The sequence below is a fragment of the Vipera ursinii genome, assembly GCF_947247035.1.
Source record: "Vipera ursinii genome assembly, chromosome: 5".
NCBI classification, from domain to species: domain Eukaryota; kingdom Metazoa; phylum Chordata; class Lepidosauria; order Squamata; family Viperidae; genus Vipera; species Vipera ursinii.
Window position 1 is genome coordinate 23,402,245 of NC_139518.1, and position 26,400 is coordinate 23,428,644.

General features: G+C 39.5%; 1 protein-coding gene across 2 annotated transcripts in view; it reads right to left on the minus strand.

Annotated features, from left to right (window-relative positions):
• KCNAB1 (potassium voltage-gated channel subfamily A regulatory beta subunit 1) overlaps nucleotides 1-26,400 on the minus strand; it is a gene marked incomplete at its 3' end in the record, with an annotated part of 148,654 nt that overhangs the window by 1,335 nt on the left and 120,919 nt on the right. For both annotated transcript variants that reach the window (XM_083364606.1, XM_083364605.1), the window contains 4 exons: nucleotides 5,687-5,772; nucleotides 4,691-4,811; nucleotides 3,806-3,900; nucleotides 1,485-1,605 (listed from right to left, as the gene is read on the minus strand). In XM_083364606.1, the coding sequence (XP_083220732.1) occupies nucleotides 1,485-1,605; nucleotides 3,806-3,900; nucleotides 4,691-4,811; nucleotides 5,687-5,772 (423 nt within the window). The remainder of the gene's footprint in view (nucleotides 1-1,484; nucleotides 1,606-3,805; nucleotides 3,901-4,690; nucleotides 4,812-5,686; nucleotides 5,773-26,400) is intronic.

Consider the following 26,400-nt stretch of genomic DNA (forward strand, 5'->3'; position numbering starts at 1 on the left):
ACACACACACACACACACACACACACACACACACACACACACACCCGCTCAAGCAGGAGAACTTATACCATCTCGGACAAGTGACTGTCTAGCCTCTTTTTAAAAATCTCCAGTGACGGAGCGTCCACGATTTCTGGGGTCAAGCTATTCCACTGGTTAATTGTCCTCACTGTCAGGAAGTTTCTCCTTAATTCCATCATAATATCAAAGAATGTATATTTGTGGAACTATATAAATAAGGAGCATGCTTATAATGGGATCTTTGTGCCATATCATCTTGTTAACATAAACAGTAAAACAGCTTTTATTGTAGTAGTATCTAGCAAGATTCTATAACCTGGAAGATTCGGTTGGATTCTGTTTTCATTTATCAGGTGAAGCATGTTTTGCTTCCTTAGTTTGTTTTTGCTGCTGCTGCTGCTTTTTAAATTTTGTAAGTAGGATTTTATTTGCAATTATGATCTAAGATCATTGGCTGGCTGCTGGGATGGAGTTGAACCTAGGTCTCCCCAGTTCTGTAACCATTAGAATATACTTATTTCTGTTCATTTTAATTGTGGCTGAAATTCATGCTTGGATTTAAAAAATAGCTATTAAATTATTTCAACACCAATAGTATATTTAAATTAATTGGATTCAAACTTAAAGGAGACCACCCCAGTTAATGGGATTGAAATCATGAGTAATTTAAATCCTGCTGTTTTTGATGAGCAATCCTTAGTGTAGTTAAATCTGGCTTTTAATAAAGAAATGGCAAGTGTTAGCATTGTGTTCAATGAGCCATTTTCCATTTTCTCTTGAATGGAGAGTATCTCTTCAATGATGATGATGACTTAGCTACAGCTACACCCAACCTAAGTATTCTTCCTGCTTCAGAAATATTTGCTCTATCCTACATATACATCATAACACACATACACATTATTAATTTAAATTTACACAAACAACATCTATCTAATTGGGGTTACAAAGCCCAAGCTGTCATTTTTCCCCCCTCCTGCCTCTTATCCTGGGACTGGGACAGCATTACAGCATTTTACATAAGTAAATAAATTCAAACATAAATAAAATTATTATTATTTTTTTTAAATTCCATTTATATCCCGCCCTTCTCCGAAGACTCAGGGCGGCTTACAAACTTTAGCAGTAGCCTTCATTCTATGTATATGCCTGCTTGCTAGGGCTTTCACACACACACAAACCCCCGAAGCGGCATTATTACAAAGTCAGCTTAATTGCCCCCAACAATCTGGGTCCTCATTTTACCTACCTCGGAAGGATGGAAGGCTGAGTCAACCTTGAGCCTGGTGGGATGCGAACCTGCACTAATTGCAGGCAGCTGGTGTTACTTAAGGAGGCATTAGCCCACTGCTCCACCAAGGCTCTTATGACATCACTGGGGAAAATCATGTCAATGCAGTTAAGCATCACTGAGCACAAAGATAAAAAAATAAGGACGGGGGGGGGACCCCCAAATTCCTTACCGACTGCTAGCTGAGGTAGTGTACATCCAAGGCGTTCAGCAATTGGGGAAACTTCTTTCAGTTTTGTTTGTTGCTTTCTTCCTTCCTCGCTCACAATTTTCTCCTTTAGCCACTGATAGCACTGGCAAACCAAAACACAATAAAAGACAATTTAAGTCCACATGTCTGAATTTCAATTCACAGAATTTCCACCCAGTTGCCATACTAGCTGAGAATTACATATGATGTTCAACACACGTAAGGGGGACCACATTGAAGGAGCCTGGTTTATATCAGCCCTTAATTCTCACCTTCATTTTGCTGATCAATGTTATTTCAAAGTTTTATCAGGAAATGTATGTACTATACATATACAAATTTTATTGGAAAATGTATACATCCAAGAAGTTACTGAACGAAGCCACTTTCTGGCTCTTTCAACATACTGAATCAATAGATTTACCAATCACTCTTGATTTACACTCACAGGGAAAAAACCATAGTTATTATTAAGCAAAATTTGCATGTTGTGCGAGCATGTTGCTATTGTACCGAAGAAAAATAGGAAATTTGTGATCTTCCAGATGTTGAAGATACCCAATAGCTCTAACCAATTTGGCTAATAGTGAAGGTTGTTGAAAACTGTAGTTCTAAATTCAGAAGACTCCGATTGTAATCATAGTGTGATTTTTCACTATCATCAATAAGGGTAGTTATACTAACCATACATTGACCAGCAATCATGAACAAAATTATTCTCATAAGTGTGGTTGGAGGATGGGAGTTTACTTCTATGTTGTATTTAATCCTCATTTAATTCACATACGTAATCTGAGCTAAACACAACAAAACATTTGTCTGTTAATCTCTTGTGTGGAACCACCTATCCGCCTTAAAGACTGACCTGCAAAGCTGTAAAGACTGCTTTTGAATACACCACAATAATTGGCATGCATTGTGTCATCCTTCAAAATAGCAAACAACTTTTATACTTTTGCCAAGAAAATGGTCTAGACAGGGGTGAAATATTTAGACAAGTCTGTATGTCAACTGACAAGATTTCCAGGTTACAAAGCATGTCTTTAATTACTTTGGGGGGAAATGTTGAACTTTCACAATTCAGAGTGATGATGTGGTCAGACCAGAGCCGGAAGAGTCTGGTCATTGATGGTGCCAGTTCTAAAATAGGAGTTCTTTGTTTTACAAGTACACAAAGAGATAATTTTGAAAAGCAAAAATGAAAACAGGAATACAATATATATGGAGTTGGAATGTTCTATAAGTGGGTGAATGGCCTGAAATAAGCCACTTTATTATCAGTTGATTAGATGATTCAGACGTGAGAAATGGAGTGGCAATAATATTTTAAAAATATTGCTCTGTATGAGCTCAGCTATAACCCAATAAACGATAGGATGTTATCTAGTAGAATTAGTGGCTACCAGTAGACATTAATCTTAAACTGATACATGCATTCAGGGCTTTTTTTCTCATAGAACACCCAGAATGGAGTTCCGGCACCTTGTTTGGATGGAACCATGTAGGGTAGGCAAGGTGGGTTGTATGACGTGTGAGTTCCAGCACCTTTTTCTTTTACAAAAAAAGCACTGCATGCATTTAATGCAGGTGCAGTGATTGAAGAGACTGAGAAATTCTATTGCAAAAGGCAAAATGGTAAACTGCGACATCTTGAAGCAACACAATGCCATAAATGGATGTTTAGAATGCAAAAACTCACGAAATGGAAGATCTTGGAACTACAGTCAGATTCTTATTGAATAAATTTTTGCTGGTCATTCACTGAATAAATATTATTGATTGACTGACCGATTGGATAAATGCAATAATACAGTGGAGTTTTGCAAAGAAAATCTATTTATTGCTGATTCTTGCTTCAAGCAACATAGATATAAACTCTACAAATGAACATCATTAAATGAAGCATATTGGAATAAACCTAGTTATATATTAATAAATAGAAGACGGAAAAGTTAAATCCAGTCAACCAGGACATTTTCTGATTCAGATTATGGAGAGATCAAGATTACTAGATCAAAATGTAAGGATTAAATTTAAAAGTTCAAAGAGAAGTCGTCTTGTCAGAATATAAGACCAACGTAAGGAACAGATTCAGTATGCTTATGTGAAATTTGATTGGAAAAGAAACTGAGGCATGAAATAAGAGACAATGGGAAAGCTGAGGTTTCTTCTAGAGACAAGGATACATATTGTCCTTCGTATTTGTTTACACTAAGTAGAAAACGTTGTAGGACAAAAGTAGTTTAGGACTCAGGTGAAGCTGTTGTGAGGCAGATTCCCCAGGTAGCCTATGGGAGAAATACCTTCAAGGATGCCCTTGATCCTTCGGGGACTCCACTGGCATATTTTCCTGAGATAATCCCACAAGCAAGTGGAGACCAAGTCACTGCTCCAACTCCTACAAAGCAATCAGTGAGACAATACTGTAGAAATATCAAAACTAACACAAACTGTTTTAAAAACCCCAAACAATAAAAGGCCAGAAACCACTTCTCTAAGAACAGTTACATCATTTTGAGGCTTAGAAAATGTTCAGTCAGGAAAGAGATTAGACGTTTTTCAAAATAATGCAAAATATATAAAATGAATATGGTTTTTATCCCACTTTGTGCAAGCCCCAGTCCCATGTAGGGAACCTCCAAGACCAGAATAAAGCAATCGTGCAATTCATTGCCTATTTTGCTGAAGAGAAATGCCAGTCTTCTCGTGGAGGCTTAATTCTTAGAAAGTTTATTTAGGATTGCACCCAATTTGGTCTAATGGTTAAGACACCAGTCTAGGAACCAGGAGATGTGAATTCTATCCCTGGCATAAAGCTTGGCTGGGTGATTCAGCCCCATTCACTTCCTAGTGTTGCTATGAGGAAAGAAGGAGGGGGAGGGAATATTAGGTATGAGTTATTTTTTAAAATAATAAAGATGGGATTCAAAAAATCTAATCTTAGACCTTTAGGAGTGAGAAAATGAGCATCTGTAGTTTTTATACATGACATAAAAGTGGTGCAGTCATGAAGAAGCCTTGCTGTCAGTTCCTTACATGCATAAAGATAATTCTTCTAGGCAAAGATTTATATACCTACCAAAATGATTAAACAGTAGGGGACAGGCACTGTCTCCAAGTATATGCTTTGGACATAAAAAGAATTAATTTCTCATTCTTTCATGAAAGATGCTGCCTTGGTACATTACCTATCTTGTGGTATAATTCTGGCAACTGAACTTCAACTTTGTCTCTTTGGAAAAGGTGATATTCTGCTTGTTCACATACCGGTGGGATCATATTAAACTGTCTTGCAACCGAATATGCTTCCTGTTGAGAATCAGCAGCAAAAGAAAAATACATTAGCAGGGAGAATTCCTCAGGCATAAAATCATACATCAGTCAAAACCACTGTTTTCCATTCCTCATTCAGGCGTTATGTATTAAGGATCTGACACTCGATTTACTTGGTGAATACATTAAAAATATTTTGAGCAATGAAAAAAGCACTGCTCTGAATGATCTGATAGTTTTTGGTTTTTTTTAAAAAAATTGTACAAAAGCCTGCAGATAGCATCCTCTCATGGGTGACAAAACACTATTTGCAAAAATGTGTGTGCATTAAGTAAAGACAAAGGCACATTATACAGTATATAGTAGCTGCCATGAATGCAATATGGCAATGTAACAAATTGAAATGATAAATCAGAAAGCTATATTTTAAAAAGCAAGTTGCTGGCTAACTGTGTATAAACAGCTCTTGAATTACAAAATAAATATAGGAACATACAAATCAACGTATGTTGGGAAAAGGAAGAAGCATGCATGATGAAGATTTAGGTCTATGTCAAGTTGATCATGCATCTCACTGATGCATTTTTAATTCCTATAAGCAGATGCCCTGCTGGTTTTTCTGGCCTTGGGGAACAAAGGAAGAATGGTAGAGCAAGTCAATATTCGGCCCAATTCCAGTGTTTCTACAATTTATTCAAAAGTGATAACATAGGAAATGCAGGTACTAGTCTTTCAATTCTGACATTTTCCCACAATGAAAATACAAGAGGAAAATGTTTGATGACAACATTGTGTACATGGCCCACAAACATGACACTATAGAATCACAGCAATTTCAGGCCAGAATATTCTTGATGTTTAATTAAATGTGAATTAGTCGATTATTTTTCATTCCCAAAAAGATAGATTACCATAATCTCCATGGCACTCCAGCGCGAAGTCCCCCAATACATTGTCATCCCCCGATCAATCACATGTGTCATTGCTCGGACAATCTCTAAATCAGGAAAAAAAGGCAGAATTATGCAACAGATGCTAATAGATAACACCCTACTTCAGGAGCCACTATTTTCAACTTATGCAAGAGAAATGGAGTGCACGTGATGCTGATCCATTACCAGCATCTTTCACTTTGATGCAGAAAATCTGTAGAGAAATTCTGAATGCATTTAGATGAGTTGGGTTACAGTGCTGTACACACTCACAAAGCTGATCACAAGGCGTATTAGATTTTCTTCAGGCCTTGTCCTGAACATAATGGAGATAGGACTATGCACGGGATTAGGGCACTGTCCCTGTTACAGGTAGTCCTCGACTTACAACAGTTCCTTTAGTGACTGTTGAAAGTTACGACACTGAAAAAAAGTGTCTTGACCATTTTTCACACTTACAACCTTTGTAGCAGCCTCATGACCCTGTGATCAAAATTCAGATGCTTGGCAACTGGTTCATACTTATGCCCATTGCTGTGTCCCAAGGTCATGTGATCACCTTTTGCCACCTTTTGACAAGCAAAATGAATGGGGAAGCCACTTAACAACTGTGTTACTAACTTTTCAAGTGCAGTGCTTCACTTAACATCTGTGGCAAAAAGGGTCATAAAATGGGGCAAAACTCACTTAAAAAATGTCTCACTCAACAACAGAAATTTTGGGCTCAACTGTGGTCGTAAGTTGAGGACTACCTGTATTCCTCTTTCTTGATCTGTCTTAACTGTGGTCCAATAAATGTTGTACATATTACAGTGGTACAAAACATTTGAGATACATTGGTCTGAAGGAAGCACTGCTCCTCAAGCATGGAAATAGGCACATCTTCTAAAACTTTCTCAGATCATCTCTGCATTTACAGGCAGGAAACGCTGTTTAGCACTGATCCGTTTGTATGCAAAAACAGTATCTATGAACCCTCATGCACATACAGGCAACCCAAGAAAACTTTATGCTAAAGTGGTTTATATTGTATTGCTTTCTATATACATACGGATTCATGTCCTTGTATGGAGGTCACTAAAAGATTTTTCACACTTTCCCTTTCAATAAATGGAATTAAAATAAAATAAAATAAAATAAAATAAAATAAAATAAAATAAAATAAAATAAAATAAAATAAAATAAAATAAAATAAATACATACATACATACATACATACATACATACATACATACATACATCTACATTCAACTTGGCCAGTAGCCACCCTGAATGAAATCCCAGCCTTATTGGGAAGAAAGAAAAAGCTGTTAGCATGAAGCTTAGTCTTTCCTCATTTTTGTGCTGTTTCCCAAGAGTGTTGTAAAAGTAGCGAGATAGGGATATGTTCATCATCACCTCAGGAGTAAAAAAATCTTATGTTCATCATCACCTCAGGAGTAAAAAAAAATCTAACAGATGGAGAGAGCGATAACATTTGGACTTTCTCTGTTTGGATGCCTTTCTAAAATTTTCTAGGCACCCATATGGATATGCAAAAGAATGTACCACTTTGCTTCACCAAATATGCATGCATGCCCTGAAGGCATCAGGAAGGCCTTAAACAAGTCACATTGCACTTGCTTGGTAGCTTTAAAGTGTGGATAGATATGCTTCGTTCTTCATCTGCACAGCCCAAATGTAAAATGTGAAATAAAACTGTTTTGAAAGTACTTTAGTAGCCCAACCAGGGCATATTGCTGGACCCGCGGTTCCTATATATGTGCCTGGTACATTCTTTTCTAGACTGAGAGGCTTTTCAGACAAACACTCATACCCTAATCACCACACTACTGCACGTTGGTCTTCATGGGTTGCCCTTTGAAGACCACCCGGAATTTTCCGCTGGTTCTCAATGCAGCAACATGGGCTGTTTGGTTCAGGCAGACGAATGACTCAGAGAGGTTAACAGCAAATTGGTTTATTCAATACACATATGTCAACTGACAACTGTCAAAATGACTCTGGCTTTTATACTAGAGCTGTTTAAACTGTATCCAATCGCAAGTCCGGGTTTTCCCGCCTTTACAACTTTAACCAATAGTTGCACCAGAATCTCCCGCTTCAAGGAACCTTCTTTGCAACCAGCTACTTACATGTTTGCAACAAAGCTACTGACATAACACCCCTTCCCCCCCAGTTGATGTTATTTGTTGACGTAATCTCTCAAGTATTTGGGTGGCCTATGGACCCTAGATGGATATCTATTGGTTTGGTTACTTAAGTCATTGCTAACTGACTGTCTGCTTGGCTGGCTTATATTTATGGGTCTGGACTCTTGAATTACAGGCTCTGATGCTTCTCTACTAACAGATTGTAGTTGTTGTTGTGTTTGATGTTGATGCTCAGCTATTGCAGGCCTGCTCATAGAGGACAGCTCCCAGTCAATTTGACCGTGTTGTGGGTTAGCTGTGGACACACTGGTTTGAATTTCCGCTTCCCCACTAACTGGCAGGTTGTTATGATTAAGCCAAGATGCAGTGTCCCCCCCCGTGTACGCTTTGACCCCCATCTACTGGCATACTTCCAATAGCTCTCTTCCTTAGCTGATCGATATGTCTTTTACTTATTCTATTCCCTTCCCCCTCAATGGTGTAAGACAACGGCCCCATTATGTCAGTGACCACCCCCGGGACCCATTTGTCCCCCTGTCCATAGTTTCTGGCCCAGACTAAGTCTCCTATTTTGAATGATCTGTTTGGAATGTCCGGTTCAGCACTTGAGGGTAGTTTGTCAGGATGTAACCTGTCCAGTTTGGTGGTTAGCCGTTTGCCCCACCTCATTTCCGCCGGGCTTTTTCCGGTAGCCGTGCAAGGGGTTGTGTGTTGGGTCAGCAAAAAGTCTGCCAGTCTTTGGTGCCAATCGCCACGGATGATTCGCTTCAAGGCGTCTTTGGTGGTTCTCACGTTGCGTTCAGCCAAGCCATTGGTGGACGGGTGGAAGGGTGCTGATGTTGCATGTCTAATCGAGTTGGCCCTGAGGAAATCCTGAAATTCAACAGAGGTGAATTGGGGCCCATTATCCGATACAATCACATCAGGTAACCCATGAGTGGCAAAGAGGCCCCTTAAGACCTGTATTGTTCTACAAGATGTCATTGAACTGACAGGCACTACCTCTAGCCACCTAGAGAAACTGTCCACCACAACTAGGAAGGTTAAACCTTGAAAAGGTCCAGCAAAATCAATATGAATCCTAGACCAAGGATTCCTGGCCAATTCCCACTTATGAGTGTATGTGTGTGGCAGCTCAGGTCTAGATCGCTGACACAAATAACATGCAGAAACACATTCTTCAATGTCTTTATCAAGTCCTGGCCACCACAAGTGACTTCTAGCTAATGCCTTCATACGTACTATTCCAGGGTGACCCTCATGTAATTCTGATAAAATTGTAGATCTGTGGAGTTCAGGAATGGCAACACGGTTGCCCCACAAAATACATCCCAAATGGGATGATAGTTCATTCTTCCTCCTAAAATATGGAATGTACTTGGCATCCGGGTTAGTACTAGGCCACCCACTAAGGACCCAGGCCATGATCCTTTTGAGGATATGGTCTTTTTTGGTAGCCTCAGCTATATCTTTAGCAGTTAAAGGCCATTCAGGAATTTCCTGTAATGACATAATTTGTCCCACTGGAGCAGGGTCCTCCTCTGTGTTGTTTAAGGGCAGTCTGCTAAGGGCATCTGCATGGCCCATTTCCTTACCTGGTCTATGTTGAAGTGAGAATGAATATGCTGAGAGGAAAATTGACCACCTCAGCATTCTGGGAGACATTATTTGGGGTGTCTGTTTATCAGTGGTAAACAGTCCCAATAATGGTTTGTGGTCAGTGAGTATGGTAAAGTTCCTACCATAAAGGTAATCATGGAACTTTTTTTACTCCTGCCACGATTGCTAATGCTTCTCTATCAATCTGTGCATAATTCCGTTCGGCTTTGGTAAGCGTCCTGGAATAGTATGCAATTGGCTTTTGAATACCTTGACTATCCAAGTGGCTGATAACAGCCCCCACACCATAAGGTGAAGCATCACAAGCTAAATAGATTGGTTTATTCTCAATAAAATGAGTTACTGTGGATTGGCTTGAAAGAATATCTTTTAATGTTTGAAAACTGATTCTATGTTTATCATGCCACTGCCATGGGGTTTTTTTATCTAAAAGTCTATGTAGTGGTTCTGCTATGGCAGCTTTATGAGGCACGAATGTGTGATAAAAGTTAACTAATCCTAAAAAGGCTTGTAATTCAGCCTTGTTTTTTGGTTCTGGTGCCAATTTAATTGCCTTAATTTTATCAGGTGTAGGATGAATTCCATTTTTATCTATCCTAAATCCTAAAAATTCTGTGGATTTAACCCCAATACAGCATTTATCCTTTTTTAATTTAAGTCCAGCCCTCCTAAATCTTCCCAATACCTGTTCCAGACGCTCAGCTAATATTTCTTCATTTCTTCCAGCTATTAGAACATCATCAAAGTAAGGGCATACACCAGGTATGCCCTTTAAGGTCCTCTCCATCACCTCCTGGAAGATGCCTGGAGCTGCTGCAATACCGAATTGCAGTCTGTGGACTCGGAACGCCCCCTTGTGGGTAACAATAGTTTGAGCTTCAGCAGCCTCCCTGGAAACAGTAAGTTGCAAATACGCCTGCGCCAAGTCTAACTTGGCAAATATGGCGCCGTCCTGTATCGTGGCGAGGACCTGCTTCACTGTCGGGACCGGGTAAGCATGTTTTTTCATTCCGAGGTTCAGGGTGGCTTTGTAGTCAGCGCAGATCCTCACATCCCCATTAGGTTTAAGGGGTGTGACGATCGGCGTTTTCCACAAACCACCCTCGACCGGTTCTAGGACGCCTTGGCCTACAAGCTTATCGAGCTCGGCCTCGATTTTTTGCTTAAGGGCGAAAGGCACCCTTCGGGCCTTAAGCCTGATGGGTTTAACCGACGGGTCTAAATTAAAATTAATTGGGGGCCCTTTATATTTACCCAAAGACCCATCAAATACGTCTGCGAATTCATCGCAGACTGATTTGAGGGTCTTATTATTAATAACTGTGTTTATTCCCCCTATCCAAATTCCCAGGGCAGGGAACCAGTTAAGGCCTATTAAACTAGTTCTATGGCCTTCTGTAACTATTAAATCTAGTGCTCCATTAAACCCCTTATATTTAACTCGAAGGGTAATTTTTCCCTTAATTTTTATTGGGGTTTTTTGGAAGTCGGTCAATTGGATTTTGGTTGAACTAAGTGGAATCTTTCTGCCACTTTTTAGTTCAATCTTTTTAAGGGTTTCACTGGATATTATGGACACTGAGGCCCCAGAATCGATTTCCATTTTGCAAGGCATTCCTTGCAATTGGACTACAATTTTTAATTTTGATCCCACAATATTGTTAATTTTTTCCTTTCTACTGTGATTGACTGTGATTGACTCGCGCCACCTCCCCGCGGTTCGGGTATTGAGCCCAAGGTCTAGGGGTCCCTTTGCCACTATAGTAAGGGGTTACCTTACCTTCGGGCCAAACGTCGACTTCGTGTAGGCGATTGTCGCGTGCACGACCCCTGCAAATGGCTTGAATGTGGCCGGTCTTCCCGCACAATCTGCATCTGGCAGTACGGAATCTGCATGTTGCTTGGGGATGATTGCCCCCACAGCTGCCGCATCTATTGTCGTTGTCGCGCGGTCTCGTTGCAGTGTCTCTCAGTTGTCGTTGGGTTGTTGTTGTTTGTCGTTGTGTTGTTGTTGTTGTTTGGAATCGACGACTCGGTTCAGGCCCGTCGCTTCGGGATGGTTTTGCCGCCATTTTTCCAAACCGTCTGGTGACTTCGGCGATGTCGGCTTCCCATTGTTGGTCCACCTCCCCGCAGTCCACAAGGCCTTCTTGATTTATTTCGGCAGACGCAGCCATGCTATTTCGGGGGGGGGGTCGCGATACCCGGTGGATTCATAAGTCAAGAGTTCGTCGAGTACTTCTTGCAAGTCGCCGGTGGGCTTAGCGATAATTCTGTTTTGTAGTTGCTCGTCTCGCAAGCCCAGCACCACTCTGTCCCGGATTCTTATCTCTAAGTTGTCATACTTGCAACGTACTGCTGCTTCTCTGACTGCAGCAACGAATTTTTGGATTGACTCGCCCGGTCTCTGATTCCGTTTTTCGAAAATGCGCCGCCAAAAGAGTTCTGATCTCCTTGGCGTAAAGTGTACTTTTAATTTGGCCAATAAATCGGCATATGGAACGCTAGAAACCGGCAGTGGTTGACAAAGTCCCACAGCAATCCGATACACTGGTGTGCCGCATATGGTTAGTAAGGCAGCCGCCTTTTTTCGGTCATCGGTTATGCCGTTAACGAGCAAAAACCCTTCGACCTGTCCCACATATTCTTCCCAGTCCTCTGGGAAGTTTGGATCGAATTCTTTTAAGGACCCGATTTGCGCCATTCGGAGGATTGTTTATTCCGCCGCGGCCGCTTGTGGTTGACTGTGAATTTTTTTCAAATTTGCCGCCTTACGCGCAGCTGTTCCGCCGATCCTTCTCTGGTCCGCCGTCTATCCCACCTTTGTCGCCAGTTGTTTGGTTCAGGCAGACGAATGACTCAGAGAGGTTAACAGCAAATTGGTTTATTCAATACACATATGTCAACTGACAACTGTCAAAATGACTCTGGCTTTTATACTAGAGCTGTTTAAACTGTATCCAATCGCAAGTCCGGGTTTTCCCGCCTTTACAACTTTAACCAATAGTTGCACCAGAATCTCCCGCTTCAAGGAACCTTCTTTGCAACCAGCTACTTACATGTTTGCAACAAAGCTACTGACATAACATGGGCAGTGATGGGCATGCCTCAGTAGGCCCACATAACATCTCTCCTTCATAAGCTATCTTGCCAGTTTGCTTTCAATTGCAATTCAAGGTGCTGGTCATTACCTACAATAAAGCTTTACCTGGTGTAAAGCCTGGTGACTTGAGGGACTATCTGTCTCCAATACTGTAGTTATCTGCCTGGCCTATTCTGTCTTGTAGGGTTGGCAGTCTCCAGGTTCCTTCAATTAAAAACAATGTTATCCATTGGGACGCTGGAAGCACGCTTTCTCAGTAGAACACCTGCCCTCTGGAATGAGTCTTCCCCAAGACCTATGGTAGATGGCCCCACTCTGCTATTGTTTATAATGGTTATGAAAGCCTGGATCTTCACCCAGGTCTTTGGTGAGGGAGGGCGAAACCCCTTACTTCATTTCTAACTGGTCTGTTCTTGCCATCTTTTATTTAAACTTGGCTTTATTGTATTTCCCTTGTTTTAGTTGTCCTTCAGACATGACACATGAAGTTGAGATAAGGGAAACTTTGGTCACCTAAATATAAAACATTTGGAAATTATAAATAATAATGTTAATTTGAATATTGATGGGAAATTAAAGCCTGGGGGGAAAAAGCAATAACAAGACACTGATTGTATACAAGGATCAAGTGCAAATGCAATTAAGATATGTATAAGCTAAAAAATATTGATCATTGTAACAAAGATGTTTTTATTTAGTTGATAATAATAAGAACTGTATCAGCCTAATATTTATTTATTTATTTATTCCCATTTATATCCCACCCTTCTCCGAAGACTCAGGGCAGCTTACAATCTAAGAAGCACAAATCAATGTGCTTAGCAATAGCCTTCATTCTATGTATATGCCTGCTTATTAGGGCTTTCGCCCCCCCCCCAAGCGGCATTATTACAAAGTCAGCTTATTGCCCCCAACAATCGGGGTCCTCATTTTACCTACCTCGGAAGGATGGAAGGCTGAGTCAACCTTGAGATAATAATAATAATAATAAAGTTGGAAGGGACCTTGGAGGTCATCTAGTCCAACCCTCTGCTTAGGCAGCAAACTCTAGACCATTTTGGACAAATGGCTGTCCAGTCTCTTCTTAAAAACTTCCAGTGTTGGAACATTCACCACTTCTGGAGGCAGGTTGTTCCACTGGTTAATTGTTCTAACTGTCAGGAAGTTTCTCCTTAGTTCTAGGTTGCTTCTCTCCTTGACTAGTTTCCATCCGTTGTTCTTGTCCTACTTTCAGGTGCTTTGGAGAATAGCTTGAGTCTCTCCTCCTTGTGGCAGCCCCTGAGATATTGGAACACTGCTATCATGTCCCCCCTCGTCCTTCTCTTCATTAAACTAGACATATCCAATTCCAGCAGCCGTTCCTTATATATTTTAGCCTCCAGTCCCCTAATCATCTTTGTTGCTCTTCTCTGTACTCTAGAGTCTCAACATCTTTTTTACATTGTGGTGACCAAAACTGGATGCAGTATTCCAAGTGTGGCCTTACCAAGGCATTGTAAAGTGGTATTAATACTTCACGTGATCTTGATTCTATTCCTCTGTTAATGCAGCCTAGCACTCTGTTGGCTTTTTTGGCAGCTGCAGCACAGTGCTGGCTCAAATTTAAGTGATTGTCCACTAGGACTCCGAGATCCCTCTCACAGTTACTACTATGAGCAAGGTACCCCCTATACTATACCTGTACATTTGGTTAAGCCTGTCTTCTGGTGTGTTGGCTATTCCTGCAAGCTTGGTGTCGTCTGCAAATTTGATGAGTTCCCCATTTATTCCTTCGTCCAAATCATTGATGATGTTGAAGAGCACTGGGCCCAGAACAGAGCCCTGGGGCACCCCACTACATACTTTCCTCCATGTAGATACGGTTCCATTAAGGACCACCCGCTGAGTACGGCCAGTCAGCCAGCTATGAATGTATCTGGTGGTGATTCTGTATAACCCACATTTTTCTACCTTATCAAGTAGAAGGTTGTGATCTACTTTATCAAATGCCTTACTGAAGTCCAAGTAAATTATATCCACAGCATTCCTCTGATCCACTAATTTTGTCACTTGGTCAAAGAATGCAATAAGATTTGTCTGGCATGATCTGTTTTTGACAAACCCATGTTGGCTTTTAGTAATGACTTTGTTTGCCTCTAGGTGCTCGCTGATTCGTTGTTTGAATATCTTTTCCAGAATCTTACCAGGTAAGGGAAAAAGAGAGGAAATATCCGATGTTGTAATATGAGATTTATACTAAAGACTTATGTATGCTATTGAACTATTGATCAATCCAGTCATCACATTGCTTTTAAAATATTCAATTATTTTATAAATAATTTTATAAATAATCAATAAAATGTTATATATAAAAAAGACATGACACATTTTTTCAGTGTCTTTCCAAAATGCAGTACCTGGAACTAGGGTTTGTAGTACTACTCTAAATATGGTTTAATACTACAGAGAGGAACCGTTACTTCTCTTGACTTTGATACTATACTTTCGTTAATGGAGCCAAGGACTGTGTTTGCTTTTTTAAGGGGAGAGAGGGCAAATACATCACACTGTTGGTTTATATTAATCTTGTACTGCAATCCAACAAGATTCCTAGATTTTCAATCAAGAAACCATTTTGCCTTTTACCATCCAACAGTATGCAAATGGAAATGTACAGTCATGCATTTAGATCAAGTTTAGGCTTCACAGAAGAAGGGAATAGCCCTTTAGACAAATATTAATATTAATTGAGCTATAAACTACATAACCAGCTTTTTAATTTCTCTTTTTTATTCTGTATTTTTAGTTCTGAAGCTCCCCGTAAAATAGTTCAAGCATATTATATTAAATTGCATTTTCACCTCTTAGCCTCCACTCCAATTACAAGAATAAGAAAAAAAAATCCTTCTGGTATTACAATGCTAGACAATTTGCTTTGAAATAAAGTTATCTTCTTACAGTAAAATTAATATAATGAATACATCTGAAATGACATATAAACTGATTAATTGCCCTGCAATTATTTAATGTAAGAAAGGACAAAAAAGAAAATGTGTTACAATAAGTAATATCAGCCTTAATGAGACCCAGCATGCCAGTAAAGCCACTGCTGATGAGGAAGTCTATCTGATATTATTCCCACAACTAGCTCCTCATGCCATGGAACCCAAGCACTTGAGCAACCATCTCATCCCAATTGCACTGACCCATCCCGCCACATCAAGAATGGAGGCATGCTGTGTTTCTGGTAGGTCAAGGAATTTGACTGGTGAGATCTAAGAAGAGGCCCCCACCCTTTGGAACATCTGACAGGTTTTATGGAAAAGTGTTAACCCTTGGCTTTGCCAATTAGCACATGGGTCTAAGAGTGCTGGGGATGCCTGGTGGCTTGAGGACACTTCCGCTGCCTTGTTGACCTTTTAACCTTCTGAATTTTTAACTTTGTTTTATTATTTTTACTTTTAACACTTATTATATCCTACAATAATAAATGAGTTTTTAAAATAGCAAAACACCTTATGAGGTTGGAACTCTCACAAAACGTCTCCAAAGAATGCCACAAATATTGTTCTCATGTAAAATATCATGGCATGGCATGTAGTTAGACTAAAATCTTACAATTTTTGGCTATGTCATGATGTTTCAATCACAACACTTTTTAAAAAAATATTTGGTAAGACAAGGTAAGCAGACAATGTACATACCTTTCTGTTATCCTTTCTTGAGGCTTACTTTTATAGAAATGAAAATTAAAAAAAAAGATGATGCTCTGGCTTGAGAAGACAGATGGTAGACAATTTTTATCTCCATATTGCTCCTCAAAGCTTGACAATCAATGCCAGAAATCCGCAAAAGACTGCATCTCACAGTTGTTTCAGCAGGAACAACAAGGGCATCAAAACAGGGTTGGTCTCACAACTCCATCATTTTGAATGTGCGTGAGAGACATTGATATACACACAAAAAGGGCAGGACCTGCATTGTGGTGCTCCATCTGCCATCTTGCCATGGACACAACTTATAAGAATGGATGATGGTCAACAGTTATTGTGATAATTATTATTTTCACTTATTTTGTGGGAGAAAAAGAAATTAGGGAATTTAGGTACACTTGAAACATGTTAACATACAATTTTGTTAAGCAAAAAAAGGTTAAGTGAGGTAACATTACTCATGCGGCAAAACTATTAAAGTTTCATAACACAAGAGGGCAGCATTGTAGAAAGAGTTAAGTGGGATTTTTTGGCGCATAAACTTTAATTCCTCAAGCACAAGGCAACTAACGGAATTGAGGACAATACAATTTATATTGTATTGGTGGTGGGTTTGTACAAGTCCTGTTTATTTGGATATGCAAAAAAGCATGAATGAATTTCAGTGGGTCATTTGACAAATTCACAGAGTTGGAAGGGCCGTTTAAGCCATCAAATGCAATTTATTCCTCTTCATGGGAATCCCAATTAAGCATCTGTAACAGATGGTTATGTAATCTCTGTCTGTTCATTATGTCATAAAAGAGACCCACTGTCTCTTTGCATCATTAGATCCACATAAAACTGCTCTCACTGTTGAGGAATCTTTTTTTCTTTGCCTTGAATACACATTTCATGGCCTGTACTCTATTCTCTATTTTGAAAGCTAAACCTGCCCTACTCCTTGAATTCCTTTTTATAGAACTCACTTCTCTTGATAGAATTCTGCCAGCTATGCTGTCTCTTCTCTGACTGTTGTCTAGCCAGCCTCTCTTCACCGCATCTCCCAGGGCCATTATACAAGCTAAGGTTGAACCCAAAGGGAATAGAGTTGCTCTTTGTCCAGAGATCATTCTAAATGAGAAGGCACTTATCCTGAAGAAACAGATCCACAATTTGAGTATTCTCTTGAATTCACAGTTACTGCTATGTAGCCAAATGGAAGTCATGGCTGGGGAGATTTTGCCCAGCTTCCATTGATGTTCCAGTTACAGCCTTACCTGAAGTCAGAAGACATAGTGACGGTAAGCAATGTCCTTATCACCACCTTTAGCATCTATTGCAACACACTCTATGCTGAATTACTTCTGAAAAGTAGTGCTAAACTGGTGCTAAATTGTGTTGACCTACATGCTGATGGATAAAAGTCACTGTGCCTGAGTTAGGCTTTTATTACAAATATAGTTCTAGTTGCTGGAAAGCTTCAGGTTACAATTCAAAGTAATTTTTTTTGATCCGTAAAAACCTTAAATGGCTTGGTTCTTATGCAGGATTGCCTTCTCGAGGCAGAAATGATTGACTTAGCCTGCTTGAGTTGGCTTCTAAGTACTGACTGATTCACTTGGTACAAATATGAATGTACAGATTTCAATTCATCTGTTGTGGGGTGCACAAAGACACTGTTTTGCTGTGATGACATTCTTTCTTTGGAGAGCAGATCAGAAGCTGCCAGAAGCTTGAGTGAAAGTGACCACATCATACTGGAATTTGATATATCGCAAACACTAGCAACAGAAAACAATCCAACCAGTGTCTTGAACTTCAAAAGAGCAGACTTTAACAAACTCAGAGAACCTAGGAAAGATCCCATGGATGAAAATCCTAAATGGGAAAACAACCCAAGAAGCGTGGGAAACTCTGAAAAAGGTGATCATAAAAGCCCAGACCAGCACAATACCACTGAAAAAGAAAAATAAGAAAATCAAGAAGAAACCAGCATGGCTACACAAAGATCTCTCTGACAATCTGAAAGACAAAAAGGACGAATACAAAAACCATGAGCCAGCAGTGTGCAGCAGCAGCCAAAAAAGCTAATACAATCTTGGGTTGTATAAACAGAGGCATAGAATCAAGATCACACAAGGTATTAGTACCTCTTTTAAAACCCTAGTAAGACCACACCTGCAATACTGCAGCCAATTTTGGTCACCATATCACAAAAAAGATGTTGAGAGTTTGGAAAAAAAATCAGAGAAGAGCAACTAAGATGATCAAAGTCCTGGAGACTAAAACATAAGAAGAATGGCTGCAGGAATTGGGTTTGGCTAATCTAAAGAAAAGAAGAAATAGGGGAGACACGACAGCAGTATTCCAGTATTTGAGGGGCTGTCACAAAGAAGAGAGGGTCCATGTTATTCACCAAAGCACCAGAGGGTAGGACAAGAAACAATGATTGGAAACTGATCAAAGAGAGAAGCAACCTGGAATAAGGAGAAACTTCCTAACAGTGAAGAGGACAATTAACCAGTGGAATAGCTTACCCTCAGAAATCGTGGGCACTCCATAATTGGTGATTTTTAAAAAGAGGCTAGACAGTCACTTGTCTGAGATGGTACAGGTTCTCCTGCTTGAGCAGGAGGCTGGACTAGAAGGCCTCCAAGGTCCCTTCCAGCTATATTCTATTCTATTACAGTGCCAAATCTGGTTTCTTTTTGAAGAGAGGTCAAAACTGCTTTATTCCAAAAGTCCTCTGGGCATGGATGATAGCTGATGCTGTCTTATGCTATCAGATGGCTAAAATGATAGCTATTGTTTATTTTACTTTTTACTGAAGTCTTTTTATCCTTTTAGCCTGTATTGTTTTTAGGGTTTTTTATTGTTGTAAACTATTAAGAATCTTTCTGATTCTGATGGGTATAAATTAAATAAATAAGATCTCAAAGTGTGAAAATGAAACCCAAATAGATGACCTTACTTTAATTATGTTGATAAATTATGTTCCTTTATTAACAGGAGGTGTAGAATAATTTTCATAGTGCTTATAACTCTGTTCCTTAACACTATTATGCTTGATTCTATCATGTCTGTCTGTCTGTCTGTCTGTCTGTCTGTCTGTCTGTCTGTCTATCTATCTCTGGTCTTCATCCTCTGATAAATTGTAATAATAATAATAATAATAATAATAATAATAATAATAATAATAATAATAATAATAATAATAACAACAACAACAATAATTTTATTTGTATACCGCCCTTCTCCCGAAGGACTCAGGGCGGTGAACAGGGCAATACATGTTAAAAGACAAGAATACAAAAATTAAAAGAAATTAAACAAGATGCCCAAAAACTATAACAATAAGTTAAAATACATAAAAAGCAATAAAACCCAAACCCATCATCCATCAGGCCAGGCCGGCTTGTTCAAACAGGTAGGTCTTTAGTTCGCGCCAGAAGGAGCGAAGGTCGGGGGCCGTCCGGAGCTCAACCGGCAAGCGGTTCCACAGGTCTGGCGCGCCCACAGAGAACGCTCTCCCCCTGGGGGCCACCAGTCGACATTCTTTGACCGGTGGCACCCTGAGGAGGCCCTCTCTGTGGGAGCGCACTGGACGGAGGGAAGTTGATGTAGGTTTGTAGGTTTCCAAGATCTTATTTGCAGATCAGAATCTCATGTCACCTACTATCATGTTGTCATCCTTTTAACTAGAGATGCCACAAGCTGGAGGCAAATCATGTGATTTATCACTAAGCAGCATAGTTTGAGAACTGACTTGGGAAGTATACAGTGCATTATTGTAAACCTCACCCCCTCCACTGTTCTATAAATACCAGTGTGACTGATACTGAAATATGATAAAAAAGGTAACCAATCAGATCAAGAAGAACTTTCCATTAAAAAAAGAAAAGAACTAAAACAGATAAACTTTGCCAGTTTTCCTAACTGTCTTACTCATCATCATCAATCTATTGGTTGACAGCACAGAGGATAATTACAATAGAACTTTTTTGTGTCACCATGATTCTTTTCGTAGTAGAGTTTGGTTTTTAATTTTTAAGTTATGTTCTTTTAGGTGTTAACCCCTTCAAAAGATTAATCAAATACACATCATATATATATATTTCGACGAAATCTCATCCGTCATCCGTTCCCAGAAGAATGAACCTGAAGCCACCAGCCTGAGGATGACGGATGAGATTTCGTAGAAACGTTGCTCTTATACCTTCAATTCTACGTGGGGAAAAACCCGAATGACCAAAGATCTAACAGAAGTGTGGCTCCTATAAACTTTACATGTTTTACTTTCATTTCAAAGTAGTTTCAGTTTAAAGTGGGCAGTGAGTCTTGCCCTCTCTGTCCTAGAGATATGAATGAGATTTAAGGAATTTTGCTAAATCATCTTAGTAGAAAACTCAACATCTGATGGTTACAGATAATTATATAAGTTGCCGCACTTAGATAGCATGGCTTTTAATTCTAAAGGTTTGATATAGAACAGTAAAAGAAAGAAATGGGCAACTCCCCTCCCACCTCCCTCGTTAAAAAAAAATTTGTTCATAGGACTACAACTTTGGAACTTTATGTGCACAGATGACATTAAGTACACAGTTGCCATGGAAACTCTACATATGGTAGGATGGTAATGAAACAGCTCTGTTTTTTGTTTTTTAAAATATTCTGATCCTATGCATATTTTTCAGGGGGAAAAGCAGGAGTTACTCCAAACAAACAGCATTAATATTTCTCTTACAAAGAAAGCAACAGTATTTTTAACTGCAGTCAACAACTTAACGCAAGAATTTATGTAAATACATATTTGCATGTGCACACAAACATACACACACACACACATACACATATCCATACATGTATATATGCTTAAACATTATGTGTAAGAATTGGGGGAGTGCCTAAGGCCATCATTTCTCCTAATCAACTTGCCTCCACTCAAAGCTAGAACATGATCCCTGATAACTTTGCCACCATACAGCACTAAACCTCTGCCATAACAGAAAGGAAATTTGAAAGTTAGATAGAAAAGCTAACCAGCTGATTGATTGATTGAAAATATCTACAGAGCCTTTGAAGCTCCAGCCGGAATACAAACCAGGTTAACATAATGCATTCCAGATCCAGTATGAAAGATCTGGATAATATACTGGGCTGCACAAATCCAGATAGCCAAAAGAGGCAGCAAAATGATAAATAACATTTTTAACGTTCTTGATCCTAACAAGTAGGTTCCTTGGATGTGGGCAGCCCAGATATGACAACGCTAAGAAAATAGGCCAACACTAAACTTTGTTTGAGGGAGCATGACTGACATCAAAAAAGTTGAACCAAACTTGTTAATTTTGGGGTAGGAAATACCAAGGCATAGGCTGAAAAGTCAAGAAAAGTCATCTCAGAAGCTGGCAGAGACACAAAGTTGTGGCAGTCCCAGTTGTCATTGCTAGGCAAATCCCATGTGGCCACAGCATTCCAAAGACATGATTGCCATTTGCAACTTCCTGCCATTGACGCTGCTCCTCAGAAGCTGGCAGTGAAGGTTGCAAATGGCAATCTTGTGATTGCAGGGTCTTGCAACATCATAACTGCAAGCCAGCTCCCAAGCACTGAACCACTATTGTGCTACTGCAGAAATATTGTGACAGCTGCAACTACAAGGATCTGTCATAGGCCCCCTTGTTCAACACTGCTGTAACTTCAAACCATCACTGAACAAGTGGTTGTTTAATGAGGACTATCTGAAATGCTTGAACTTTTAATATTTCATGTATATATATCTTAACACGAAGCACAATGTGTCCAACTCTCCCCATAATCTGAGAACATCTAGAGTTCTCAGTCCTGAAGTGTTGATTTATTTTATTTTATTTTTTATTTTAATTCCATTTATATCCCGCCCTTCTCCGAAGACTCAGGGCGGCTTACAAGCTTAGCCTGATTCAGGCTAAACAATTCACCCAGCATTCTTTACAGGGATATAAGGCTGTAAAGCTGTCTTGTCAAGAACAGGATAATGGGAGTAAGAATTATTATGTCTGAAAAATAAGAGCACGCTGAACATAGACAAAAACTATTCTCCCAAGCTTCATTAAAAACCTACATATACCTCCAAAAACAGTACCAATTATGATGCCATTAATATTTCCCTCACACAATAGAAAATAAGACCTTATGCAGATGCTCCTCTCCACTGTAAGGGAATCATAGCAACATTGCTCACATCAGCAGTCATGGAGTAGGAACATTTCCAAAAGACAATGATGCGAGAGCTGTAATTATCACAAACACCATGTGGAGCTCTTTGTATTTTCTTCTTCATTTTCCTAATATGAGTCTGTGTGAGGTTAGCCTCCCACTAGTTATTCTCCTGTCAATTTAGGATGTGAACAAAGGCTTTGTCCTCCATTAGTTCTTCTTCTTGGGTCCAAGATTGTCTTACAGTGATCATAACATCCCTGAGCTAGTTCTTTTTGGTCCATGAATCCTATCATTAAGAAGCAAGAAATCAAGACTTGGTGCTTGAAAAAAATACAACTTTAAAGAAAGGGGGAGAGGAAATCTGAGAAGGATCAAGGTCACAGATACTGAGTTCCTGACCACGTTGCATCCTCTTAACATTACGTAAGTAAATAGTGAAATGAACAAAATAAAATTATGGATGTAAAAGTGAAGTGTGGGGTGGTGGGGGTGGTGGAGAGAATTGGCCAAGAAATTGATTTGTTCTGGCTTAGGCTTTGTGTGAACCCCATTACTACAGTTTGTAAAAAATCTGTGAAACAAAACAATTGTGATTTATTCAATAAACCATTGTCAGTACAATATATGAACCAAACCTGTATTTACAAATAGACATAATTAGACTAATTATGCTTTCAAAATTCAAAAGGACTCCTTCTAGCCTGGTACCTCAAGCATACATTTTTGCCGAGTACTTACATTCCCCATTAAACATTAGAGTTCCCAAAACATCAATGTTATCTTGAGTTTTCAATATTTTTCTACATTCCCTCAACCATTTTTTTCCAGCCAACAGTATTGTAGGATGGACTGAATTCAGAGACATTGACTGGCCCAAAGTAAACCGCAAAGCAACTGAAATTTATAATACAGATACTAAAAGATATCTCCCAACCCCACTTTTATCAGGTTTTTTTAAAAAAAAAACACAACTCAGTAAGGTTTGCTCACAAGTATAATATTTTGGCACAACTCACCAGCTCAGGTCTAAGGCTGGCAGCTGAGACCAGCCCATCCACTCAAAACACAACCCCACCCAATCAGAACACACCCACTATTCAAAACACACTCCCACCCAATCAGAACACACTTAATCCCCCACCCAATCAGAGCACACCTCCATCCACAGAACACACCCCCTCTGGCAGTTTAAAAAAGAGGAACAAACAGCCACTACCACATGCTTCTCCCAGAAGAAGGAAGCAGAATCCACCAGCCTGATGATGATGGATGGGATTCCGTCAAAACGTTGCGCCTACACCTTCATTTCTACGCGGGGAAAAACCCGAATGACCAAAGGTCCACACTCAGTTGTTAAATGAGGAAGTCACTAAGTGAAAAATCACATGACTGCAACTGAGCTTATGATTTTATTTCAACTTTCCTTTGGTTTCCGATGTCAGATATGACTCCAAACTGCTGGGTGAGTCAAAATGGCAGAAGGATTTCTGGGACTCGACTCACAAGAGGTCAGGTAAAGGGATAAATCTTTTAGCCCTTTTCCCCCCCATACCCCACCACTCTTTGGAATGCTCAGCCCATCCCTGGGATAATTAGCAAGAATAGAATTGATATTTGTATTTACATTCTTTGGAGAGGAAGGGATTACAAGACAGTAAGCAGTCACACAATGGGGAATACATACTGAAAGGAATGTGATCATGCTGACTGTTTCCCTTAGGAGGCAAACAGAAGTTTTTAATGTGAAACTGATTAGGTCTTGTCAATTTCAGGCAATAGCTGTGAAGGCTAATTAAGGTCACAAAACTGAGCTTGTTAACTTGCAGTTAAGCACATTTTAGGGAAGAGCTGTGCTAAGGAGAAAAGCAGTTCAGGAGGAGACAACTTGTTTAGGCAATGACTCTGCTTTGCAAGGGGGGCAGAAAGAAAGAAAATGGGTCATGCACAGGACAATGTGTACTGACTGACTGTAACGATGAACATGTGGCCAAGAGACAGAGATGCTGCAAAGGTCATTGATTGCAAAATAACTTTTCCATCACCATCATAACTGAATGGTCGCTCTCCAAGACAACTGTTAAATGAGGACTACCAATAGTGCTTAAGCAGCTGGACTAGGACTGAGGAGACCCAACTTCAGCATGGAAGTATATGTTCTCTTAGACCAACAATCCCTGATAGTGTTGTGCTGATAAAAAGAAGAAAGATTCTCTAGTTAGCTGCCTTCTCTATGGAGAAAAGATGAGATTGACAGCTAATAAACAAAGAAAAAATGAAATAAAAGAAGAGAAATTGCCCTTTTAATAATAGTGGGAATTCCACTACTTAATTAACCGAAAAGGATTCCAGCAATATGATGCCATGAAAAGTTAACAAATCATTACTGTTCAGAATGGTAACTGGCCTTCATTTTAGCCAGTTGAGCAATATATTCTTGGAAGCTCTTGTAGCATGAAATTTCTACTAATGATCAAAGTTTGCATTAATGAACTGTCAGGAAAGATTGAGTGTAAGATACAAAACAACACAAAATAAAAGGGGTATAAAGTGTTCCATGGAATTTATTGTTGTTGAAATTAGACAGAGGCTTCACAACAGAGTAGACTGATATATCTTGTTAGCCTACATTAGTGAAATATGAGGACATCAAATCATGTGGTTCACAATGCACATGCCATTAAAATTTGTTGGTCAGAAAAGGTTCTATCAGACTCCTGGTTTCTTGACATCCTTAAATAAAATTAACCTCTGCCTACAATAACTCCCTTTTTACGATCCTGTAATCACTTAATTTGGGGTAGAGTTGGGGCAAGTGGATGAAGCTGAGCATTTAGTGGCCGGATGCTCTTCCTGATGCCATGTGGAGTTCGTGGCAGATATTTTTTCTTTGCACCCTAGGAGAGAAACACCTCCTGCTATCTAGGATTAAACTCTCAAACTTCCATGTGGGAGGCAGATGTCTTCACCACTAGTCCACCATGCTACTGCTACTCTCTTCCTACCATAAGGAAAACAAATAGGACTAGATAATTGTTAACAGGATATTTATTTTGCTTCTTTCTTTCTTCTGGAATACTTGTTATTTATAGCTTGCAATTACTCAGTTCTATTGAATGCGTCCTAGACAAACTATAATTTTAATGCTATAAAAGATGAAAGGGTTTTAATTAGTTTTGTATTTCTTTTTTTAAAAAAATAATAATAATTTATTTCATCTTGTTTGATTTGAGATTTATAGCCACATGCCCACTAAAAGACTTCTAAGGTTTGTGAGACAATTGAAATAATGAGCACAGTTGAGAATAAGATGCCTTTTATCCTGCACCAATTTTCTTAATAGAAAAGGAATAGCCTCATCTGTAACTTGAGAGGGTTGTGCAATTGAGACCAACACATTTTCCAAGTCAACTTGCCAGGTAATAGGAAGACATTGGAAGAATTCCTAGTGGGGTTAGGATGAAAGTGTAATGCTCCATAAAAGGCCTCTCTGTGAGATCTGCTATTTCTCCCCCCCCAGAGAGTTCTTTTATACTTTGTCTAAAGAATTTCATGGTTTTCTTGTGGAGTAGACAATAACATTATTGAGGAATGAACAATCAGCTGAAGAAAAGCCGAGATGCCGACCACAAATGGCAAATTAAACGCAACCTTTACGATTGCAACCATTTACTGCATATTTCAGTTTAACAGGGGGAAGAGTTTATTCAGTGATCTGTAAAGAAAAGCTGGTAGAAGGAATTGTTCCAAATTACCATAATCAGCCTACAGTTGTTTGGTGACCATTCAAAGTTATTGATGGACTGCTCCCAAAGTTACTTATGACCTAGTGCCAAAGTTCCGATAGTGTCACCCCGTCTCCATGGTCACATGACAGGTGCTTGGTAACCAGCTCACTTTTATAGCCGGCCACAGTATTCTGCAATCACGTGGCTGCAATTTATG